At 35.2% G+C, this 24,502-nt stretch overlaps 2 protein-coding genes across 3 annotated transcripts in view; one reads left to right on the forward strand and one right to left on the reverse strand.

Moving 5' to 3' along the window:
* Naxd (NAD(P)HX dehydratase) overlaps window positions 1–3,180 on the forward strand; it is a 28,086-nt gene extending 24,906 nt beyond the window's left edge. For both annotated transcript variants that reach the window (XM_067131648.1, XM_067131647.1), the window contains exon 2: window positions 347–3,180. In XM_067131648.1, coding sequence (XP_066987749.1) covers window positions 372–1,298 — 927 coding nt within the window. In that variant the 5' untranslated portion in view covers window positions 347–371 and the 3' untranslated portion in view covers window positions 1,299–3,180. The remainder of the gene's footprint in view (window positions 1–346) is intronic.
* A 232-nt stretch (window positions 3,181–3,412) lies between these two features.
* Window positions 3,413–23,915, reverse strand: LOC136854973 (ATP-binding cassette sub-family B member 10, mitochondrial). Its single transcript, XM_067131646.1, is given in 15 exon segments — window positions 3,413–7,546; window positions 8,600–8,701; window positions 9,392–9,497; window positions 9,500–9,650; window positions 9,876–10,042; window positions 11,086–11,205; window positions 12,502–12,736; window positions 13,256–13,426; window positions 15,032–15,142; window positions 15,935–16,137; window positions 16,534–16,734; window positions 18,369–18,527; window positions 20,136–20,247; window positions 20,777–20,922; window positions 23,792–23,915. Coding segments are annotated over 14 exon segments (2,103 nt in total). The 5' UTR covers window positions 20,915–20,922; window positions 23,792–23,915; the 3' UTR covers window positions 3,413–7,419.
* Between the last annotated feature and the right edge of the window lie 587 nt (window positions 23,916–24,502).

The following is a 24,502-nucleotide window of genomic DNA, read 5'->3' on the forward strand; positions in this document are numbered from 1 at the left end:
AGTCACCTCTGTTGCGTACTACTGTATGTTGATATTTGAATGTGTGTATTGCAACATATATTAGTACTGTAAGCTGTGGTGATGGTAAAATACGGAGTTGTTACTCAAATCCATTAAAGTGTAGAAATATAAAAATTTTTTGTTATTTCCATGCCACATCTCAACAGCATAGATAACTGGAAAATTTACTTTACTCATAATTGGGTTATACATTCATTCTGTCTTAAACTTTACCTATAATCAGGTTATACATTCATTTTATCTTGATACCGTTCATTACCATAATTACTGTACAAGTGTTCATATTAAAATTCTAGTAAGATACCTCCCTTTCGCATCCTTTCAGGTGTTTGTGGTGGGTGGTCCGCAGGATGTCGACTAACGGGCCACAACAGTTGACAGGCTTGGTGACCGGAGTGATCCCTCCCCTCACCTATGCTGCTCACAAAGGTCAGGCAGGTCGCATTGGGATCATGGGCGGCTCCCTCGAATACACGGGCGCCCCCTACTTCGCTGCCATGACTGCTTTACGTATCGGCGCCGACCTGACCCACGTCTTCTGTCACCGAGACGCTGCCGTTCCTCTCAAGTCGTATTCACCTGAACTCATCGTTCATCCCTTGCTCGATGCCAATGATCCTATGTCAGAAATCGAGGAGTGGCTACCTCGCCTCCATGCACTTATACTGGGACCTGGCCTAGGCAGGCGACCACAGACATTTGCCACTTTAGGACACGTGATCGAAGCTGCAAAGGACCGACAGCTGTTGCTCATCATCGACGCTGATGCCCTCTTCTACCTTAACGAAAACTATGATACCTTACAAGGCTACACCAATGCCATTTTAACCCCAAACAAAGTCGAGTTCGCTAGACTCTACCGTGCAGTCATGAAAACTGACATGAAAGCTGACCAAGTCACATCAGAAAATGTTCAGCAAGTGGCAAAGAAGCTTGGGGTAACAATTTGCTGCAAAGGAAATGCAGACGTCATTGCTTCCGGAGATACCGTTGTTACCTGCGAAGTACCTGGCTCCCCAAGACGCTGTGGAGGACAGGGCGACATTCTCAGCGGTGCCGCAGCCATCTTACTCTACTGGGCATTTGGAACAGCTGCTGCTTCCCAAGAAAAACTCCCATTCCCACCCACAGTCATTGCCGCATGGGGAGCATGTGCCGTAACCAGAAGAGCCTCTGGTTTGGCTTTCACTCAGCGTGGCCGTAGTGTTATTACCTCCGATATCATTCACTTTGTTAGTCAGGCCTTCAGCTCCCTCTTCCAGGGCAAAAGCAAGTGAACCTCTCGTTGATTCTTCTTCCTCCGTCCACATCCTTACCTTAGTCTGCAACAGATATCCATTCATTCAGTTGCATATAGTCCCTTACTAGACAACCCACTGCTGTATGGCTTAAATTTGATATGATCTTGTAGTTTTATCCCCTGCTGCTACTAGTTCTCACCCATTGCCTCTGTCTTTACTTTTTTTACAGTATTTCCTTTAAACTTAAACCCTTTCTCATTGTTTATATCTGTTGTGCAGGTACTACGAAAGTTCATATGTAACCTGCACAGTATCTTTTAAGCTCAAGTTGTTATCTCACTCTCTGGTTAGTGATCTTTCTGGCTGCTTCCAGCCTTTCTAGCTACGAATTCACTTTGTTTTTTCACACTTGAAAACTACTTGGTGTTCCCTCCTTTGGATACACTTGTTTAAGCTCACAGGGCCAAATTACAACCCGAAAAAGGTTTCATTTCTGAATATTGTAGGAAAATTACTGTGGGACTGTATTTAAGAATTGTAAAGGTTTTCAAAATATTGGGTGAAAACCTTTGGTTTTTAGTGTTTTTCAAAGCATTACAGGTATTACAAAAGTATTTAATCTAATAAGACATGGAAAAAGGTGCAATCAGTTTCTTGGCCAAGTGTCAAATTTGGCAATTGTCACTTAAAGTTGTCGTTTCGATCTTATATCAGTCAACAGCTCTTCAATGCTTCAGTGTGTGTGCAGTGGCATTGATGTTAACTTAAAAGAAATTATAACGGACTTCTCCAGTCTTTCAAGTGTTGTGAGAAAATGAAGGAAATTAGAATCAAATTTAGACATGGTAAGTAAATAGGTAAGGTAGACCTTGTAGGAATTGCAGTAGACGAAATCCTAAATCCTTAAGAGAGGATTGTTCGAAACCCTTTATATTCTGAGGAAAAGGTTATCTTGTTCGTATTCATTCCTATACCCTCGACTTGATAGATTTATGTTCACCTCTCTTTGTATTTTTGGGACTTTGGGGCCATTGCTCCACTAGCACTTCTTTGAACAAGATATTTTGGGTCATTAATATGCATCTTATCTTTTGGAAGTTGGGAGTGAATGCTGATTCATGTTGCACGTCAGGTTTGTGGATGATCTCTCCGCCTTTGTCATCTTCCTTTTTTTAAAGCTTTTATCAAAACTACATCTCCATTCCCTATAGTCTTAACGTGCCAACCATCATTTGTGAGCCGATAGGAAGTCGGAAATGGGTTTGTCAAAAGCGCTCTCAGTTTGATGTCTTTTGAAGTCATTGTCAAGTCAGTTGGCTGTTTCACAAACATGTGTGTGTAACTGCCACTATGAAGCAAACAGAATTGGTACAATCGAAGAAGCTCTGTATGCACTAAATATTCTATTTTTCTGTACTTCATCATCTTCACCTGTGCCTTGCTTCAAAAGCTTCCATGTGCTGCATTTTATAATGTCACTAAGCAGTTTTTCAGATTTGGGCATCATTTGTGGATTGTGAAATTACTGTGTGGATTTTGAAGCGTATAATTATAGTACAGATCTTTGTTTTACCAATTTGTTCAGGGACATCTGCAAGAAATTTATAAAAGTTGTTTTAGATATCTTTGTAAATAAGAATTATGTAACCTAATTGCTTCTTTTCATCAATGTAATGTGCCGTTTTATATGTGTGAGGGTACTTAAATTTTAGAAATTCTTCGCTGTGGAATACTTGCTCATAAGAATCCATGGTTTCACTCAGTATTTACTTCAAATATACAAAAAAAAAAAGACTAGGAAAAAAAAAGGTGTCATTTTGCACATGAAATTATCATAAGACCTCACTCATTTCTCTGTGGTTTAGGTCAGATTTTTATGGTAGTTTCGATACAAATGACAAATAAATGTTTGGTTTATTGTCATTTTTTATTGTTCCACTTTGATTTTCTCTGTGAGATTATTTTATATACTTATGTTATGCCTTGTCCACAGACCTTCTTACTGTATTTGGACTTTTTATGAATGTCTGTGCATTAAGTTACACCAGTTAAATGTTGAAACACTAATGACGGCAGCATCTGTAACAACCAGAACATCGTGTCAAACTCAGAATGCTGCAAAATTCAAAGGTACAAGTAAATCCAAAATGTCAAATAGTATATCTTTACTATCAACCATAAAACTATCAAAAAGATAAATTTATGTACAGTATACTAATAAAATATAAAATATGTCATAAAAAAGATAACAATCTGTTAATATATTCTATTACCATGCTGTGTCTTTGTTTAAATCATGCTGGTCATTCAGTTCGAAATTTAAAGAGATGGTAAATGGTTTATATATTCATCATTTAGAGTACTATCCACTTGCCAAAACAAAAGAATACCCTTCATTTCTTACAAGAGGGGTTAAGACAAGGAGTGTTACAATAATGCATTCACATGATAAATATGAGTAAATATCAATACTGATGTTTTCACAAGAACATATGCACAAAAACTGGACGATAAAACTAACTCGACCCAACAAATGCACTGTAAACATGACTCAAACTGAGAACATTTGTATTAATAATAATAAATGGTTTATTCAGACCACTGAGTCAACATTCTTAATATTACTAGCTCATTGGTAACATTGTGAAATAACACAAACACTTCTTCAAATAAAATAAACAGATATGTGTCATTAGACAGACACAAATGCTATGATTTGGGGAGTACGTAATTACCTCTGTATTCTAGCGAATATCCCATGATCATTGCCTAGCTCTTTTTGTGTTGGTTTAAAATGTTAAAGATATATGCTTGTTTACTATATTTGTGGGATAATTTGACTTACAGATAAATGTCTGTTCATAAATATAAGACATCATTTCATAAACACTGCAAATTTTACGTTTATTTGCATTTTTCCTCAATTCAGGAATACCTTCAGCCATACACTAGCTGGCCTGGTTGTTGAAGCTCTATAGCAAGGTAGTTAAATGGAGGCAATAAGTGAGGGGACCTACCCACTCAGCTGGGCACACACACTTTCCTTAAGCAACAAGGAAACTGCAGGGTTGGTTAGTGGAGGGATTTTGATTAAAGACCAGGTTTGTCAAGAAAAAATGCACATTATCTTAAAAATCTGCAGTTTGTTCCCATGAGAACACAAACCTCCATTTTTTAAACAGAGACACTCCTTAGAGGGAGGAACTGTCTTGAGATTGTGATTGGTGTTGATTGATCTCCTAACCAGAAATGTGCTTCCCACTGTTCATCTCCCACCATAAGTCAGCTTCCCAGCCACATAAGTGAGCAGGGGAAGGATGACTCCAGTAATATCACATCCTAGCATGTGTGATATCAAGGATGACAAGACCCCTTGCCAGAGTGCAGCTTCTTGCAACATTACTCCCAGAAAAAAGGAGAACTTTAGGTTTCCATATCAGAAGGAAAGGCCAACTTGGAAGATAGCACATTACAAAAACTCATATCTACGCTATCTACCACTCCTTTCCCCTTGGTAAACAAGGGATGGAGGGAGTCGCATCTAATGACCAAAGGAAGCCAAAGATAAAAATCTCACTTTTCCTTCTGTCTTTGGATTCTGATTCCATTCCTTCCAACTCCTCTTTGCCTTTCCCACAAGCCTTTTAGGCTCCCTCCTCTTTTCTCTGTAGACATCTCGATCCTCTTTCTTGCCAGAACTTGAAGGCTTTCTTTTTCCCTTCAACTGCCCTTTGTGCATCTTGATTTCACAACACGTCAGTCTTTTTCAAAAGGCTTACCTGGTGTCACACAGTACAGGTACACATCATCTGCATCTTGTATGCCTTCTTTCTATGTAAGGTTTATGAATGTTTGCATATAAAAACTTATATCTCCTGTGACACTTAAGAAAAATTTTACAAGGTTGTGTTATTTTACATAAAAAAATTTTCTCTGCATCTCTTCGAGACAAGCAAGAGCAACTGTGTCACATACAAGGTTAGGGAAATCAGTAAAATATATAGTCTTCTAAGACAAGCAAGAGCAATTGTTTATGTAACAGATTTATGAAAATTTGTATAATATAGTTACCCAACATAAGAACAATAAATAGGACTGGTGAATATAACATTTGCTACACTTGAGCTAAGCAATTTCTACATCCTTAAACAGCAATAATCTCCCTCTACCAACTCACATATGATGAAAAACTAGGAAAGCAATACTATAAAAAATAAAAATGCATCAAATGAACTACGAAACAAGATCCCAATACCCTTATTTCTTTAATAAAAGAAAGGAAATACACGGTACCTGTATTTACTCAATCATGGTTGTCCTATTTTTGTGAGGAGTGCAAAATGTACAGTTAAAGTAATACTTCCATCATAGCTAAAAAAGATAATCTAAGCAACAACGCTCAAGTGCATAAAATCTCTAGGTACAGACTACTGGAAAAATAAATTTCTTAAGTACATATCTAAACCTTCTAACTTGAAAGAACACTAAGCAATAAATAGGGACCTACCACCTAAAAATAACTTCTTGTTCTCATACAAATAAAGAATTCAGTGCCAACAAAATACTTTCCCAAAGAAAAGATTAAACCCTTCTTCATTTCTACTTTCTCTTCATAACCTTTTGAACAAATAACTGAACACAGGATTATCTGAGCCAATGCCAAAGAAAAACTTGAGGAAAAAGAAATAGGTTTGTAAAATTACAAAAGCATCATTTAACCAGGCTCAAAAAATGTCATTAAAAGACATTACTACTACCTTTTGAGTCACAAGGTAGTAGTCAGATCACTTCTAGATGAAAACTAATAAAAAAAAAAGACCCTAAAATAAGAAACATGTCCTTCTATTAGTGACAAATGTAGGAAAAATATGAAATGAATATGATCGATTATTACCATGCAGTTACTATGCACGCATGAATTATCAGGGAGCTGTAAAATGTCACTTCTCATGTATTTCGGGGAGTTGTATTTGACGATTGCTTTTACATCATTCATCTGAGGATCATGGGAAGTTCATGTGCAACAGATAGGAAAGACAAATGAAGTTACATAGAGGTATTTTACAAATGCACCAATGTCTGCTGCTTACTCAGTCAAGTTCATTTGAGACAGACCCTTTCTAAGCCTAAAGGCCCGCTATTTATTAATTCCTTATGACTTTCAAGAAAATTTCAAGATCTTAACCTAGGGTTAATGATTGCTTCCCGTCTTGTAAAGAACATTTACCACCTGAGACTTTTAAAGTAAATACTGTAATGGAGTAAAGTATTCATGAAGCAAAAAACCCAATACTATAAAGGGCAACTTGATGTATTACATACACTACTATATACGTACATTTATAAATTGCATAATGTGTGTTTCCATATCCATTTGAAAAGTGATCTGAGTAACAGAAAAAACATCCAATCTTACATTTTACTGATGAGTTTCCCCCTTATCTTACCCTTCTGTTTTCTTATTGCACATTTAATTACTGATAACAGTCTTGTATAATTTTTAGGCTCAGCATTCTGTTCCGAACTAATGATGAAATAAAAACCAATCCTGAATCAAAATTAAAAGAATCCTCTATATTCATATTAAGCCAGCTGTACCCCTTAATCTAAGGGCTAGATATTTTCATCTTGTAACCCCTATAATGTAATGAATATTTTCCCAGAAAACCTAAACTTTGATCACTTTCCAAAGCACAATAAAAGGTAAAAATTTACCTCGTACAGTAGGTGCATAACAGTGTTGTACCAGTATTAGCACAACCCGATACAATAATAACTTCACAATGAATAACATGTACTGATAACACTCATTTTGCTACATATACAAAAATACCTTTAATATTTACATCACTGCAACATTATGGGATCATATCCCAAGTAAGAACACAAAACATGTTCACACTCAAGATACCTTTTAAAGGAAAATAATTGCTGCCATGACCATTCACTTTCAAAATGGATATTAAATAATTCAATAACATTACCAACAACTCTATCAAAAGAACAGATGAAGTTATAACAAACACAAAATACTTTCATACTTACTCTTCCTTCCTTTTATGATCAATGAAGTCAAAAACAAAAGTACATAAGAATCACGCTTCCTACAAACGACTAGTTTCAAATCACCAGAGGAGTTTTAGCTCTTGTTTTGCCGTCAGTGAGATATCATCTGCCTTTCTACCAGTTTCCTAAAAACACCTCCAGGCAGGGCCATGAGATCTTGATAAGATCCCAGCTCAACGATGCTGCCCTCCTGAAGCACAGCTATCTGACTCGCATTCCTGCAATTTGATTAACTCGGTGAATCTCTATAGTACTGTAACCGAGCTATTTTACAAAGAAAACCATTTTGAAGTCTAATTAATTAACACCAACTCTAGACAACAATAATACTAAAAGCACATTAAAGATATTAACAGCTGTAGGAAAAAGGATGCTCCTCTCTCAAAATATGGAACTGGGGCTATGAACTGTAATTCTAGATTATCATAGCCTTTCTCTAATATTTCCCATTATGCTCTAGTCTTTTGTACAGAATAATCATCTACCACTCAACAGAAATCTTTCATGACACCAACTTTGGATGATTATGCAACAGGAACTGCATTTTACGTAAGAAAGGCTCAACGGAATAGCATTTCATCTGTTTCACAGCGACTATACATTGTCTTTCAGACACCTTGGCAACCTTGAAAACATACTGGAAGTGTGCCTTCATGTTACACCATAGATAGAAATAAGAAAGTTATTACTAAGGTCTTGAACAATAGGCCAGAAATAACTGTCTTTTGCCACAGGGTGAGTTCCGGACCCCCACTGGAATCTCAAAGGGTTAAATAAGCCAAAATTATGATGATGATTTTGATTTCATCCTTTTCTGTGCAAAACTTGAAAAGCCTACTAATTATGCCTGACTTACATCACTAAAATTATTTTACCAACCTCTATGCACTAGTAAACTGAAGAGGAACCTCAATTAGATAGCTAGATTGGAGAGATTCTTATTAGATAGCTAGATTGGAGAGATTCTTATTGAATTCTTGAAATATTATCTTGACATTAACTTATTTAATCAAGTTCACCTTTGAATTTGAATCTATATAAAATACTGTCAGTGCAATACAAACTCCTTAAAATAAAATGATTACAAATAAAAAAATACAAAATGTTTTGACGAAACATCTTGAGCTAATTATCACAATCCAACAAATGTCCTGTCTCAATAACGAGACAATATGCAAAAGAAAATCATATGTAATTTTACTAAGCTTGCAAAAATCTTCAAATCCACCCTAAAAAGAAAAGGGAAAAATCAAATGAATTTAAAAACTTACCTAATGGTTGAGAGCCTGTGCGCTATTGTTATGACAGTGCGACCATGCATTAATCTTTCCAGGGCTTCTTGAACTAAGCTCTCGCTCTCTGCATCCAAAGCACTGAAAACAGTCAAACAATTTTAATACAGCATCAACAATTTTAAGAAATGACAACAACAATGCTTAGGTAACAATGATAACAATCTTTAGGTAGTTACAGCAAAACTTTTTATATAACAATGGCACCATTTTATATAATAGAACAGAATACAGAATTTAGGCCAAAGGCAATAGTAATGATACCCAAAATATACAGGGAAAAGATGATGGTCACTTCTGTGGGTTTTACAGGGTAATATGTTTGGTGCATTTTACAAACCCAAAGGAATTTATTTTGCAACACACAGCAGCAAAAAACAGAATTGGTGGTTTAATCTGTATACAGTACAGAGCATAGATGGACTGTTTAACCAAACACCAATTGGGTGGAAGAAGATGGGAACTGCTGAACAACTGAACCTCTACTGTATTACAAAAATGATTACCATTCTATAAAAAGAAAGAAAACTCAGATGTTATAAAACAAAATACAAATAAGAAGATCCAATAAGCAGGAAAAGGTTGGGCCTTACCATTATCATGATTAAAAGATAATTTAACCATACTGCATAACCAAAAGAAAATAAGTATGATGCAGTAAAGTACCTTTTCCAACATCTACTGTGTGCCACACAGTTACTGTGAGTTAGGATGATCTACGGTAAAAGTAATCCTCACAACTGCTGGCTTGACCTATGAGGAGAAACTGACCTGGTAGCTTCGTCGAGTAACAATATCCTTGGATTGCTTATTAATGCCCGAGCAATGGCAATCCTTTGCTTCTGGCCGCCAGACAGCATGATGCCTCTCTCCCCACTAAGGTATCGAGACCATCAGGGAATGATTTGACGAAATTCAAGGCATTGGCCTCCCTGAGAGATGCTTCAATTTGTTCCTCTGTTACAGTGTTTGGTTCTAGAGCTCCATATAGTAAGTTCTCTCTTATAGATGTTGAGAAAAGAGCAGGTTCCTGGAAGGAGGTTTTGCTTTACGATTACTAATAAACAAAAGAAAGATAAACATTAAATACTATAAAAGAAACCAATAACCCCTAACAACTTTTAACAATTAGGCAATGTTGAAATCTATTAGGCTCAAGGTTTATGCATAGAAAATCATTCTAGATATTTACACAAACAGGCATTTCATTTGTACAAAGGGCCGAACTAAACAAATATCACTACTCACTACATACCTGACTTACACACCCAATTACTGATCGAAGCCACGATGGGTCAAGTTTCGTTACTGGTACCCCATCAAGTGTGACCTCGCCACTCAATGGATCATAAAGTCGAAGCAGTAAAGATCCAATGGTACTTTTACCAGACCCGCTGGATCCTACAACAGCCACTACTGACCCTAAACAAAACAGAAATGTATATATTTCTTATAAGGAAGTGTATAAGTAATCATTTCTTAATACTGTAGCAAGTTTGATTTAATTAATACAAATAATTATCAACTTGGCTTTATGTTCTAGTTCAAGTGGGTGGTCACACACATTATTAAAAAGAACTTGTCAGCCTAGGGGTGATACATCTCCCTTAGGTGTGGTAATGATCTGTCTAAGAATATGTGCACATGCTGTGCAATAATAATAAAATGAAACAATGTATGTACACTTATTTGTGTCCCTCTGTAACCCAAATCATAACGATAGTCTAAAAATAAACTTAACATCTGGACTTGTCAACATCCAACCTGGGCCATCTTCTATCCCATAACATCTCTACATTTGGGACTTTTTATCTTGAGTCTCCCTTATATTAGTGCTATTTTTAACAGTACGGACACACTAGTAATAATATTAACAACTGTCACTATGCCACTGTTTTCTGTCTTCTACTTTTTGTTTGCTTCTCACTTGGCTCTCCATATTCTTCAAATTTTTCCTGCTACTCAATTCAGAACAATCCTTTGGGCCACTCCTAGTCTGTATACTTTAGTTGGTAGTCAGGTTAAACCATTTTGTATTAATAATACTGAACTATACATACAAATTATTGAAAAGAGCTACCCAAAAAATTTCTCAAATTTTTCGATACACTGTATACTTACTACTGTACTTGCAAAGAGTTAACATATCTCGTTATTAAGTACTGTAGGTTAATCTGATTTGTGAGATAAAATTCCTTTATACCACAGAAGCTGCCTGTTTAAAATATATCATCCATTTAGTCAGAACCATTTTAAAAGAAAAATTTTACATTTACCAACAAACAAAGCAAGTTGATAAGACCCAATGTTAAATACAAAATAGATGTGGGAATAACAAAACACTATACTGTAAGTACAACTGCCATAAACAGCTGATCATCATGAATGTTAGAACACTGGTATAATACAGCATTTCATCACCTCTGGAAATAACTAACATTTCACACCAAATATTAAAAACCTACCTGCAGGAACTGCGAGATTCAAATCGTTGAACAAGACCAACTCTGGTCTGGTTGGGTAGGCAAACGTCACATTTTTAAACTGTATAGCACCCTTAAGTTCGTCGCTGCTTAACCTGACACCTGAAAAGAAATTTGCATGTGAGACTAGAATCAAAACTGGCCCACACTTGTGAATTTAAGCTAACCACAAACTTATGAAATAATCTAATAGTATAAATAGATATACAATACATAATCATGATTACAAAATTATGACAAAATATGGCATGTCTGATACCAGTCCCACTTTTGTGGTAATTCACAGATGTTTACTGCCGTTCAAATCATCAAACAGTGCTGGCGAGCCCCCTGAGAGCTAAGTAAATTAGCTCAGTGGTCTGGTTAAAACAACAACAATAATAATAATAATAATAATAATAATAATAATAATAATAATAATAATAATAATAATAATAATAATACACTGTCATCTATCTGGCTAAAAACTTGATAATACCAACTGCAATATAAAGTTACATCTGAGAGCAAGGAATGACATACCACTAATGCTTTGTAAATACAGCTTTTTTTTTTGCTTATAAAGATAATGAAAGCTCGTACATGAAGGAACATCGTACAGCACAATAAAGTATCTGACAAGACATAAATCATGTCAAGTAATTTGCTTTACAAAATACTTTGAATTAGTACATTACAGTAAAACATGTACGTGTGAGTAATAAATGTGTTTGGTGAACACATCTTTAGTATCCAAATACACATAAAACATGTCTTTTGTTGTCATCAAAAAAATAATATTTTTGGTAGAACAGATGACACAAAAGACTAATGAAAACTGCTTAAAACAAGTCCCTCTCTCTGTGGCTTAAGTCTTGAATAAGTGTTTCTTTATCTTATAACAGTACAGTAAAATCTGTTTGCAAATTGTAGCTGTAGCTTCATGAAATGAGATGCAGTTCCACTAAGTGAAACTACTGTACAATAATACAAAAAATATACAGAAAGAGAACAAAAAATGAAAGTATATCCTAGGCATGATGCTGGACTGCTCACATCAACCAAAAGAAACAAGAAATATCATGAAATATATTTATTAAAATCTGTCTACTAAATCAAAACAAGCAAGAGAAAATAAAAGGAGGCAAAACCCACTACGTGGCCCACAGTCCAGGTCTACAAGCAATCATGATTTACCTGTGCTATATTTTCTCATGTTTGTTATACTGTGCTTTTAAAAATTGTTTAATAAATTTAATACTTTCTATTTCCCGCTCACTTCTGCTTCACCCACATCATCAGGATGGTACACTCAAGGAGTTATAATTACCTGAATGAAACAGTTCATTACTCTCAAAGTAAATCTGAAACTACACTAGAACTCACCTTTACCACTACTTTACTATGGAGAAACCTTACCTCCTTGTACTGGAATGGCTGGATGTCGATCGATCAGCTCAAATAATCTTGTCGATGCTCCAATGCCTCTGTTCATTTCAGAATAAAATGAGGACAAGCCACCTAGGGCAATTCCCACATAGGCAGCATACAAGAGAAACGATGACAGCTGACCAACTGACAGGGAGGCATCTGTAACCAAGCCACCACCGTAGTACAGGACCGACAGGATGATGACATTCCCACTGAGACCTGTCTAGAAATTGGGGCAATATGCACTTAACCATACCTTTTGAGAGACCAATGAAAGCAAAAGCTCTTCACTGAATTACATAAATGTTCAACCACATCTAGTCCAACATTTCCACAATAATACAAAACTCCACTGGATGTTCATTCTTTAAATACAGGAAGCCTTCCTTTCTTACTCTCTCCTACTGCACCTAAAGACTCAGCCATAAACATTTTATCTTAGGTTTAAAAAAAAAAGGTGTTTACACAACTTGTATTTCAAAAAATTACCATAAAAATTTGGAAATTGTTTCAAAATGCTGACATATGCATATTTCCGAGCATAGTGGAAAGTCCATTTATAATACAGTAACTTAATATTTGACCCAAATCACATAAATGTTCTATTAAAATAGGTACTACTGTATTCATTTAAAGATTATATATTCAAAGTTTTCAAAAAATGCAAATTATAATTTCATCATCAAGTACTCCATCAAAAGTCACACAAAAACTAAAAGAAAAAAAGAAAAATTAGCCATACCATTCCAAAGAAAATTGCTCTTGCTAGCGATTCCTTGTATGTCATGTCAAGAACATAGTTTATACTTTTGTCGTAAGTTTGTATCTCTCTCCCTTCCTGGGAGAAAGACCGTACTGTGCGTATGTTTGATATTCTCTCCTCGGCAACTTGCGTTGATTGTGCTAGAGTATCCTGGAAACAAAGATATACACCATACTAAAATTTATTCAAAATGCATTTCACCTCAAAAAGATAAACCAATGCAGGTAAAAATCTTCAATGAATTAAAGAAACTTTCAACAACTGCATATGATCCAACATAGAGCTTTATGATAATACTGTACAATATTCTACTGGTTGTTCATATCTGGATCTGTAAATTTAAATTCACAGGAACTCCCAGTTAATCATTATTTTATTTCTAAAGAAAAAACCTTTTAATTTTAATTTTGCTTCAAAAATAAGGCACCATTCAAAACAGAGTACAAAACTAGTTTTCAAAAGATAAGAGTTCCTCATGTAAACCATTTCACACAATCATTTAGAGCCTCTGCAGAAGAGTTTGCCAACCAGCATCTCATCAAATGCAGTCAAAGGGACTAAATTATGAAGCAACAGCAGGGGATGAATTTACTTTTCATCCCAATTTGCTTGCAAACTATTCAAGTACTGCATGACACCAATTTTTTATTCACTGGGGTGATGAAGTTAAGTTCAATGAAAGCCTTAAACCACTATCAGGCACTGAGTTTTGGTCCTGAAGTCTTATTTTAATTGACTTTGTCCCCTTATGACTGGTATCTGTGTTGTTCTAACGTAAAAATTCTAAATTCTGAGGATACATCACCACAATATATAACTCTATTCTTCTGTTTGTTTAGTTTTCCACTGTTCTTTATCTTCTTGTTCTGCTTTTTCTCAGCCACATCTTTAATCACACAATTTAAAAAAACACTCAAAAAGCACAACTAAATACTAACAAATAGGTGACTGTTAATGTTTAAGTAGAAAGAATTGGGAAAAAGATACAAGAAAAATTAACTACAAAAGTACAAAAACTGCACTTGCTACTTGCACATAAAATGAAAACACTAAATCTAAGGTTAAAGACTTAACTTCAGTAAGCTGAAGGCCTAACCTAAATAAGCTAACATGAATAGGTTAACCAGACTAGTAGGCTAATGCAAAGGAGAGCCAACGCTGAGTCATTAACTACTTAACCAGTCTTTAACTACTTAACATCACTCACAAAGGCTATGTTCCTACCACCAACTACAGTACAACCCATTACCAAAAATGAAATATATCTGGAAAATATCCTGGAAAAATATTGTCAATGTAGCAAAACAAACCACTGTTCTATGCAAAACTGCAAAAAATTACCAACATATGATCTTCAAACAAAAGGCCAGCTACCTAGGTATATGCCCTAAAGATGGAAACAAATTATCAAGGAGTAAAATTCACTGAACAATCATCCAATTGAAGTGAAAAGAATGGAAATAAAATGGAAAACAATCTGGTGAGAGCTATTCAAATGTTTAACAGGATGCATTTAGATGAAAAACTGAGGCAATTAATGGATGCCTCAAGTTTCCCGTGGTGTATGTGCAGAAGACTACCACTTTCCCTGCTTCAAAAATGACTGCAGAGTGTCTGAACATTCAAAGACCACAATGTGCGGTGCCTGCTAGTGATGGGTTTGTGGTAAAGCAAATTGTAATGTATTACAGAAACAAGAATAAAGTGCTATTATGAAATCTATAAACTGTAAAACAAATACTAAAAATTCCATACCTGAACCTTTTTTGTAATGGTCCGAACATACCGTCCGAAAAATATTGCACCCAAGGCTACAGGAGGAACAATACTGAGGCCAACTATAGCCAAATCCAATGACATGTAGAACTGCAATAAAATGAGACAAAATTGTTATAACTTTTCATTGTAACACTGTCCCCTCCAGAAGGAGCGCATCCTTCTTTCATGAATATTACACAACAATGTACCCACTAACCTAATCATTTCTTAACTTCTTGAAATAGCAAACTCAACACTCACAAAATGAAAAAATTAAAATATTAAAAATCTTCTTTTAAACTTTTTGTATGACAAACTCAAAATTCATGAAATTAAAACAATCTTGCAATTTATAGTTATTAACTGGTACTCCTCTAAAGCCTACTTCTCCCGGAATACTCAAAACTTGCATGAAAAAATTTGCTACATACAAATCATTACTTTACTAGTATAATTCTCCTGCAAATACTCCTCTTTGAAACCTCGGAGATAATGTCATAGATATATACTGTATATGAGACAAGCTTAACTATTAAGTACACCACTCATTTGTAATACTTTCCCCTCACATTTACTGGAAGTAAGAATGCACTCATTACAATAACAGAAATTCACCATAGAATTTCACTGATAGATAATATCTGTTCAGAGAGATGACAGTCTGCCCTTCAAAAACTTATTTACCAAACTGACAGAATATTCAATCATTCATTCAATTACTGTACAATAACTGTTCATTCATGCACAAAACTAAGTTGTAAATATGTTCAAAATCTAAAATTCATTCTCATATCCAATCTTTACACTTAACACTCACACCAACAGCCCTCTAAGTTCATAAAATGCCAGATAACTTATAAGTAATAAATCCATTCTTTATATTCATATGAACAAACTTACCATCATCCCCACTCCTGCTAAGGTCATCACCAAGGACCTTAATCCATCCGAGATGTTCATAGTCACTGACTGGGATACCAGGGACGTATCAGCTGATAACCTATTAACAAGTTCTCCTGTTTTATTTGAGTCAAAGAATGCTATTTCCTGCTTCAAAATGGCAGCGAACACAGATGAGCGCAAGGCACGGGTTATTCGCTGACCTGGGAAAGGCAAAAATCCTGTATGAGAAAATTAAAACCTAACATCTTTGCTAGTCTTAAATGCTATCATAAAACATTGACAATTTCCCCAAAACCTATTAAATAAAGTCTCTGTGTCTGATTCCACAGCAGCACTGAGATGCAGCTATAAAAGGCAACTGATACCAATAAGTCTTAATGCATCTTACAACATTTTAGCTATCCCCAGCTGACTACTGTTGCATTTAAAACCAAAAGACCTAGATACATCGAAAAAAATTCTTTAGAAAACAACATCTAGTTATGTTTAATTGCACTACAGAGCAACAAGTAGCTGATTAAATCACTTCAGGTTCTGGATACTGAGTGGTGCAATGACAATAAAAAAACGGACTTAGAGGCCTATTCTTAAATTACCTGCTACATTCATCAGATAAACACGACCAAAATTAGACACAGCACCAGTTAAGAAGACACCACTTAAAATCATACAAACTCGGTCAAGATTCTGCTTCATCACAGCTGGGTCTGCTGTGTAAATAATGTCTACAACATGGCCGAGGGCAAAAGGAACAGCCATAGTTATTGTGCTTGACAGTGCAAGAAGACTAACAGCACCTGCAGAAAAAGAATAAGATACACATGTAAATATTTCTAAGCATTAAGAGGACAATTATGCTTACGATCTAGAAAAATACAAATTGCATTAGGAGCTTGGACCTAATTAAATTTTAATTTCTTGCATTATTATTCAAAATCTCATCAGTAAACGTGGATACAGAATATCTAGAGAGAGGATACAGATAAAGACTTGGACAACATGGAATTACAGTACTGTACAAAGTACAAAGGAATGGAAAGAACTCACTACCTGTCTAATCCTGATATCCAAATATTCACAGTAAAATGATGTGCTACCATAAACCATATTTGTACTAGATCCTTTATACTCTACATCCAGTACACAATTTATGTTCACCCCTCTTTTATCCAGCACCACATCCAAACTCCTCCTATCAGTGTTTGAACAAAAACTGAATTCACTTATTGTAATTTTCATTGCATTAAAATTTTTAAATTAGTTTTTCCCCTCACAGAATGCCTCTACTTTCTCCTTTAACTTCCTACCTCTATGCCCCTCTGGTTCAAGTCTTCATCTTTACCCTTGCTCAATGATTTTCTGATCCATTCTACTGGTCATCAACTTGTTCCATATCAAATGTTTTGTTGACCCCTCTCCCTTTCTCGCCACATGTCCAAACCATTTCAATTTTTGAGATCTCTATCTACTTTCCAGCCTCAGGGCACAAAATCTCTCAGCAACTGATTGAAGACAGGTTTAAATTATGGTGTTTGACTCCATTTTTATTAATTCCAGATCTCATACAGATGAACTTACCCCTCCTCCTAATTGTCAGTCTTAGGACAAGGTGAAGGTTCAAAGGTTTTAAACTTTGAAGGTTACTAATGATCAGCAAATGCAAAAGACAAGTCATTGTGATGTCACAAAATGTCCTAGAGAGAATATAGCACATATGATCAGCACCCCAGCCCATCTCCACGTTGAGTTGTATAGTCATAAAGAATAAATCCATTCTAACTCAGAAAACACACTGCAAAACCATTAAACAATTTAGCAGAGAAGAATTCTGCTAATTCTAACTGCTTTTGTTAGGATTTAGCATGAACTTATATGTAAAAGCATCTTAAATTCTTTGCACAAGTTTTTAAAAAACAGACAGGACTATATATTATTACGATACAAAACACTTAAAAGCATCTACACCCTCATTTTGCAAAAATTACTGTCAAAAGCTCATGATCTAGAAAGCAGCATTATCAACTATCCATCAGCAAACCTTTAACTATATAACTTTATAATTATATATTACCATACAATGCACAATCACCAAAAAAAAATGACAAAAATATTCACGAATTAAATCCAAGTGCATGAGATTTAAATTTTCTTATAGAAAAGTATATTCTGTTCCCAAGTTTTCCCATCAGTTAACGACCTGGCTCACATTTACACCATAAGTATTACAGTGTAAATCAATGACAAAAACTGAGGTGAATGCAATCAATGTACCACTGAAAAGCCTCATTTACAGGTAACTCACAATAAAATTAATTACTACACTTTACCTCTGTTAAGAGAGAGAGAGAGAGAGAGAGAGAGAGAGAGAGAGAGAGAGAGAGAGAGAGAGAGAGAGAGAGAGAGAGAGAGAAACTCTAATTTGACAACTTACATGCTAAGGTCCACTTTTCAGGTTTGGCAAGACGAAATAAGCGCTTCACTTCTGAAGCCTCTATTTTCTTAAGTTGTGATGGTGAATCGGATTTACTGCTGGATATATGCATTGATGTATCTGACACACTTCCACCTGTGCTCTGCCATCGTCTAGTACCTTTAAAGAAAAAAATATCAGCTGACAACGAAAGAAAAAAGTGGTACTGACAATTATGAAACAATATAAAATCCTTCCAGGGTTTTGGAATAGTTATTAAAAATCTTATTTATTTATTTTTGGTTGAAACATCATCAAGACAAAAGTTCATTCTGATATCACACCAGAAGACTAAAGACAAAAGTTAGAAATGACACCTAAAGAGATGTATGTATGATAAGTGCAATCTACCTTAGCCAAGACGAACAGATAAGGCACTATATCAAAAGCAAAGGACACAAGTTTGCATTTCCCCTTTGGGTATTGGCTATTCCCAGATAACATAAGCCCCATATCAGGGGTGCTGTATTTCTAAATGAAATGCTGATGGACAGAGATTTCCCATTACTGTGCAAAGCCATGTGTAAGAGCTTGGGATATGAGAGACACTACTAAGTGCTGTAACTTGTTCTCCAATACATTTAACTCGAAGTTGAGTCTGATGCCAAAAAAGCCTGCCATATACTGGACGTGACATCTTTCTCTGTTAATGGAAATTTTTTGTTAAGAGACACCACCTAACCCTACAAGTCTGTTTCAGCAAGATCTTAATATAAAGATTTACTTTCAAGCTCCTCATATGTCTTTCAGTACATCCACTGTTCGAAACTAACAGTCCAGCAAGACCTTGACAAAACTGATCTTATGACCAGCAGATCCAAAGTACTACCTTACATACAATCATTTTAATCTTGGCCTAATCATACACAATCATTTGATTCATTGTTGCAAGGTTTAATTTCCTAAGCAAATCCATGGTTTTGGTTGTCTTATAATGCTGGTTGTTATTTGAAATAGGAAATTGAAAAAAAGTTAATTTAAGCTATGGCGCTACTCTTGAGACACTTGTTGCTTTTGACCATATCTTTTGGATCATCAAAGAAAAATCTTGTCTTAGCTGCACATAATTTATTCTTAAGATTTAAACTGCTTCTCCTTTTTCACTGAAATCAAGTTTCAAGTCTGATATGAACTAAACATGTACAAATGAATGAAATTACACAAGATGGGGAGAGGATTAATGAGGAATCTTTCAAATATTTAGGAACATTCCTATTCCTATACAGGTTCTCAAGTTAAAATTTTGTAAAAGACTGGAAAAAGGAAAATCTGTACTGCAATTATATAGAATAATAACATTATATATTAGTCTAATACAATCTGCATTGCTGTAAGGACAAGAATCATGCATGATAATGAAACTATTTCTAAAGATTCTGTCAATTTGCGAATAAAGTTTTCAGAAAAATATTAGGAGCCAGATGACATGACAGAACGAGAAATTCTTCCATAAGGGAAAGTACAGAAGCTCCATATGCAGAGACAATGATGAAGGGAAGATATAAATGGCTTAAGGATGTCCTATGCACCATCCCAAAGTATGTGATAATGACACCTGGGCCCTTGAGGACACCGGAAGAGTTGGAGGACCCCAACATACTTGGATGAAAACTATGAGATAGGAGGCTGGAGATGAGTGGAGATTTGCGGAAGTAAAGGCAGCGGAGATTTGTGGTGATGAGGAAGACATTAGAAAACTGCTTCAACTCAAGGGGGATAAAATTTTACCAAAACCTGAAGAAGGTAGCACACTGTAAGAAGATCGGTAGAAAAAGGTGGCGGGAGCCTTTTGATTTCTACGAACATCGTAACTGCTGCTCCAGGTAAGACGCACCCAAACCTGGAGACGAAATAAATTCAAATGAAATATTAGAAAAATGAATAAATAATTTTGGATTTTCCAGTGATATTAGGACAAATGAATAAATAACTTTGGATTTTCCAATGATATTAGGACAAATGAATAAATAATTTTGGATTTTCCAATGATATTAGGCCAAATGAATAAATAATTTTGGATTTTCTAGATTTAAAAAAAGCTTGAATCATGAGAATTAATTTATTAGGGATGGACCTTACCAACAGTTAAAGATAACTTATATCTCCACACCAATAAATGAGGAGATATACATTATCTTTAACAGTAGGTAATTATCCACATAATAAATTTAATGATTAAAATTCATATAATTCATACAGTACATAAAGTTACCATACTGCTTCTAACAGAAATAACAATTATCTCAGAGGGGTACCGGTAATTATTATTAATGACTTTACCCATGTACATAATTATTAACAAATTGTAACCAAAAAAGACTATACAATTAATACAATACACTGAATTATAGAATATGCAAGCCACTTACACCAGGAAAAACAATATTACATCTTGGCCTTAACCCTGGCAGCCAGCTTTGCCTGAGAGCAAGGAGAACCGTGGGATCTAGGGCAACAAGAGGTACAGCTGAACTACGACATCTTGCTATTGTCAGAAATTTTGCCATTGCCAATTCTGTAAACAGACTAAAACAGAAGAATATCACCATCAATATTATTATGCAAAACAAGGTAACATTTGTATGAAACAGCTTAAAATGAGAATCAAAAATAAATATGGTGGTCAAAGCACTGTAAAATTCCAGTGAACTAAAACAGAAAGCCTATACATGAAAAAAAGAGGGAGAAAAATAAAAGAATGGTGGTCTTTGAAATCTGACTGTAAACTCAGAGGGTAATTATTTTCTCAAAGAAAAACTGTTACAAGGTGTTAACATGTCACTCTGTATTTACAGTAAATGAAAATAACATCATGTAAAACATTCAGGGATAAATATCACAGCTGAATGTACTATTTGAAGCTAATGTTTAATCTTCTTAGGTTAAATATTTGGCGACTGACATGGATGAAGTAAAAGTGGCTTTTCCCATATAATTTGTAATTTGGTTTTTTCTTCAGTTATTTGTCTAATACTATAGCCACACTTGCTTTTAAAAGTGACATATGGTTTTTAAACAAGACATGGATTCTACAGCATGCATCAACTATTGAAGTTGGGTAGGGTAGGTGGCACTAATCAGCACTGGAGCGGAAAAAAAGGGCATCTTGTTAGACCCTGCAACCTCATAAATATCTAAACTTAAATGAAATTATGATTACAATTATGCATTACTTCCTCATAATCTGGATGGCGCAAGATTAAGTTAGGCTGTAGCTTTAACTGCAACATTCATTTGTATTTTTGTTAGGTGACAGTCTATTTCTTTCCAATTGGGATTAGTATAACAGCTGTAAATTTATTTCTTTTCAACTGACAAATACAGCACTCATTTATTAACACTACAGTATTTCAGATGTCAATCCAAGTTCTTTAAGTGGTTTTGACCTGCCATACATAGCAATCATAAACCAATTCAAAACGTATGTTTCTTAATAAACTTTTTTAGTAAGCTTACAATTTTCTATATATATCCTACCCAAAAATAACTCCTGGTAAAAACTCTCCTAACTTTATAATGGGTTTGGTAAGGGTAGGCCTAAATCTTAATAAAAAATAAGATGTTTGTCTGCACAACTTCTGCAGCAGTACTACCGAGATCCTCGATCAGCATAACCTAGTACTGTGATAGATCTAATCCTAACCTATCTAGCTTGCTGTAAAAATATATTCGCTACGCTTGGCTAAGGGCCTTGATAAACATTCATCAGGTTAATTTCTTATTTACAGTTAAAACATACAGGTCTATGCAGTAGTATAAGCAAAAATGTCCAACCAAATGCCATTTTTAACAACTAGCCTTAGTCATTAAGGGTAGTAAAACTAAGACTCATGAGTTCTAGGGCTATACTAGTCTAGTCCGCTACATGATAAAACAACTCAGGACAGTTGATGAAAATATACTGCAAATACCAGCATTGCAGTGAAGCAAAAGAATGCTTACTAAGTACTTTTCTTTGCTTACTATATACACATCTTCAAGGGAATTAGAAAGTGTAGTACAGTATATACTGAATAACATTTGAAATTCACAGGCATCCATAACCTGTACTATTAAATATATATTTAGGTTATATGTAGGCCTATAGGCTATTATTAATGCCTCTTTGTATTGACCTTCCATTGGCTTGTCACTTACTAATGGATATGAAACATTTTATAATTACTTGATTCAAACATGGGGAGATAAATTACACACGAAATATCAGCATTGTTTGCAAAAATGGCGGGTAAAATTTGCCGAAGGCTTTACCCACTTCTCGAGAACCATTCTACTTGAACTGTAGGATACACAGGTCTATCAGTCCTATTAAAACCCGTCCTACGACACAGTGTCCTATCTATTCTGTATTAAGCTGCCATACTCCTAGCCAGAGGGTTTAGGCAACCTTTCCCCCAACCCCATAGGGACATCCCAGTACTCACAGCTATTTTACCTTGAAATCTCATACAATAATCGGTAAAACTGAAGACGACTACCGCGGCCCTCCAGTTCAGTAACTACTGTTTATTCGCAAAATGGACGCCACATCTGGTACCAGCCCCTTGGAGATGAACATAAAAACATAAAATAAAAGACGGTAAATGTCATAATCATAATTATAACACATAAAAGGTGGTAAATAACCTGCTTGGCAACTGACAAGAACCGTGCCTTCTAGGCTGGCCTTATATCAGACATCCTCCTCCTGAGGGTTCACAGCCTAGGCCTATGCATTTGATCTATAGGCCTAGAACCTTACCTATCTTAATACAGTCGTAGAACGAAAGTGAAGACATAAATTAGGCAAATCAAAAAAACAGGCCTATACAATTATTCAAGCCTTCGGCCGAAATATCTAGCCTATACCTAGGCCTAAATATCTATCCTACACCTAGGCCTAACAGCTTTAGTGAATTTGGTATCGGGTATCTTTGCCAGAGTTCTTAGGCTTTAGCTTAGAATTACATGATGTCTCAATGGCATAGGCCTAGCCGCTATAATTAGACTAATCGAGAGTAAAATACGCCTTCTAACAAATTTTTAGGCCTACAATCTCCTATAGACATAGGCTACACGAATAGGCTACGGGGATTTACTAGGCCTATACCCTCTGGAGAAAGATTCCCTAGGCCTACAAACTCTACGGAACTAACAATATGACGTAAAATCAAGGCCTATAAGCTCCTATAAACACAGGATACCTCATTATCGGCACTGCCTAGGCCTATGACCTTTTTAGAAAGTTTCCCTTAGGCCTAGGCCTATAAGTCCTAAATAACTATATAATACTCCGTAAGATCGAGATGACGTTGCCTCAGAACTCTAGGCCTAAGAAATTTGGTTATATTTCAAACATCACACAAAATAATTAAGTAATAAAAGATATATTATAAAATATTTACATTGGACAAAGCTTGACGTAATCGCAGGAGAGTTTCCTTCGGGAAGGGCGTCTTCCATTAAGCACGGTAAACATTTGTTCCTGAACGTTTTGGGACATTTCACTTCGTTTTGTTCTATAATCTGAGAGGCAAATGTATTAATTCTATTCAAAATTGTGATACGGAAAACTGTAAGATTAATTTTTTACAATAAAACAAATTACCGGTTTCAAAAATATTAAATAAATCCTCATTGAATGTGTTCGTATTGTTTAATTTACTTTACAGTCTTATCGTTATTTCATTTTAAAATTATAATACATCAATCTGTCAACTTAATTTAATGTACTGAACCGAATTTTTTGTAAATTTATTTAATAAATCCTAAATGAATATGTTTATAGGCCTTAACTCGCCTTACTATTTGTATGAAACGCGTTCAAGTTTATAAATAGTTGTTGATGAAGTCAATAGAAGGCGACCAATGTTTATGGCTAACCAACTTGTTTGTAATAGTTAACTCTTTTGAGTTTTTGATTGCTATTTGGGGTAGTTAATGTTTCTTGTACAGGAAGAACTGCTACATTCAACAAAGACTGAAAATACAAAACAAAAAACGGGAGTCCCTAACGTGATGATGAAAGAAAGGCAAGACTGCAAACTAATAAGGCGGCCGCTGAAGCAGCAAACATAAAAAAACTTTAATATTAAAATAATAGGTTATAATCAAGG

The sequence above is a fragment of the Macrobrachium rosenbergii genome, chromosome 30 (assembly GCF_040412425.1).
Source record: "Macrobrachium rosenbergii isolate ZJJX-2024 chromosome 30, ASM4041242v1, whole genome shotgun sequence".
NCBI lineage: Eukaryota > Metazoa > Arthropoda > Malacostraca > Decapoda > Palaemonidae > Macrobrachium > Macrobrachium rosenbergii.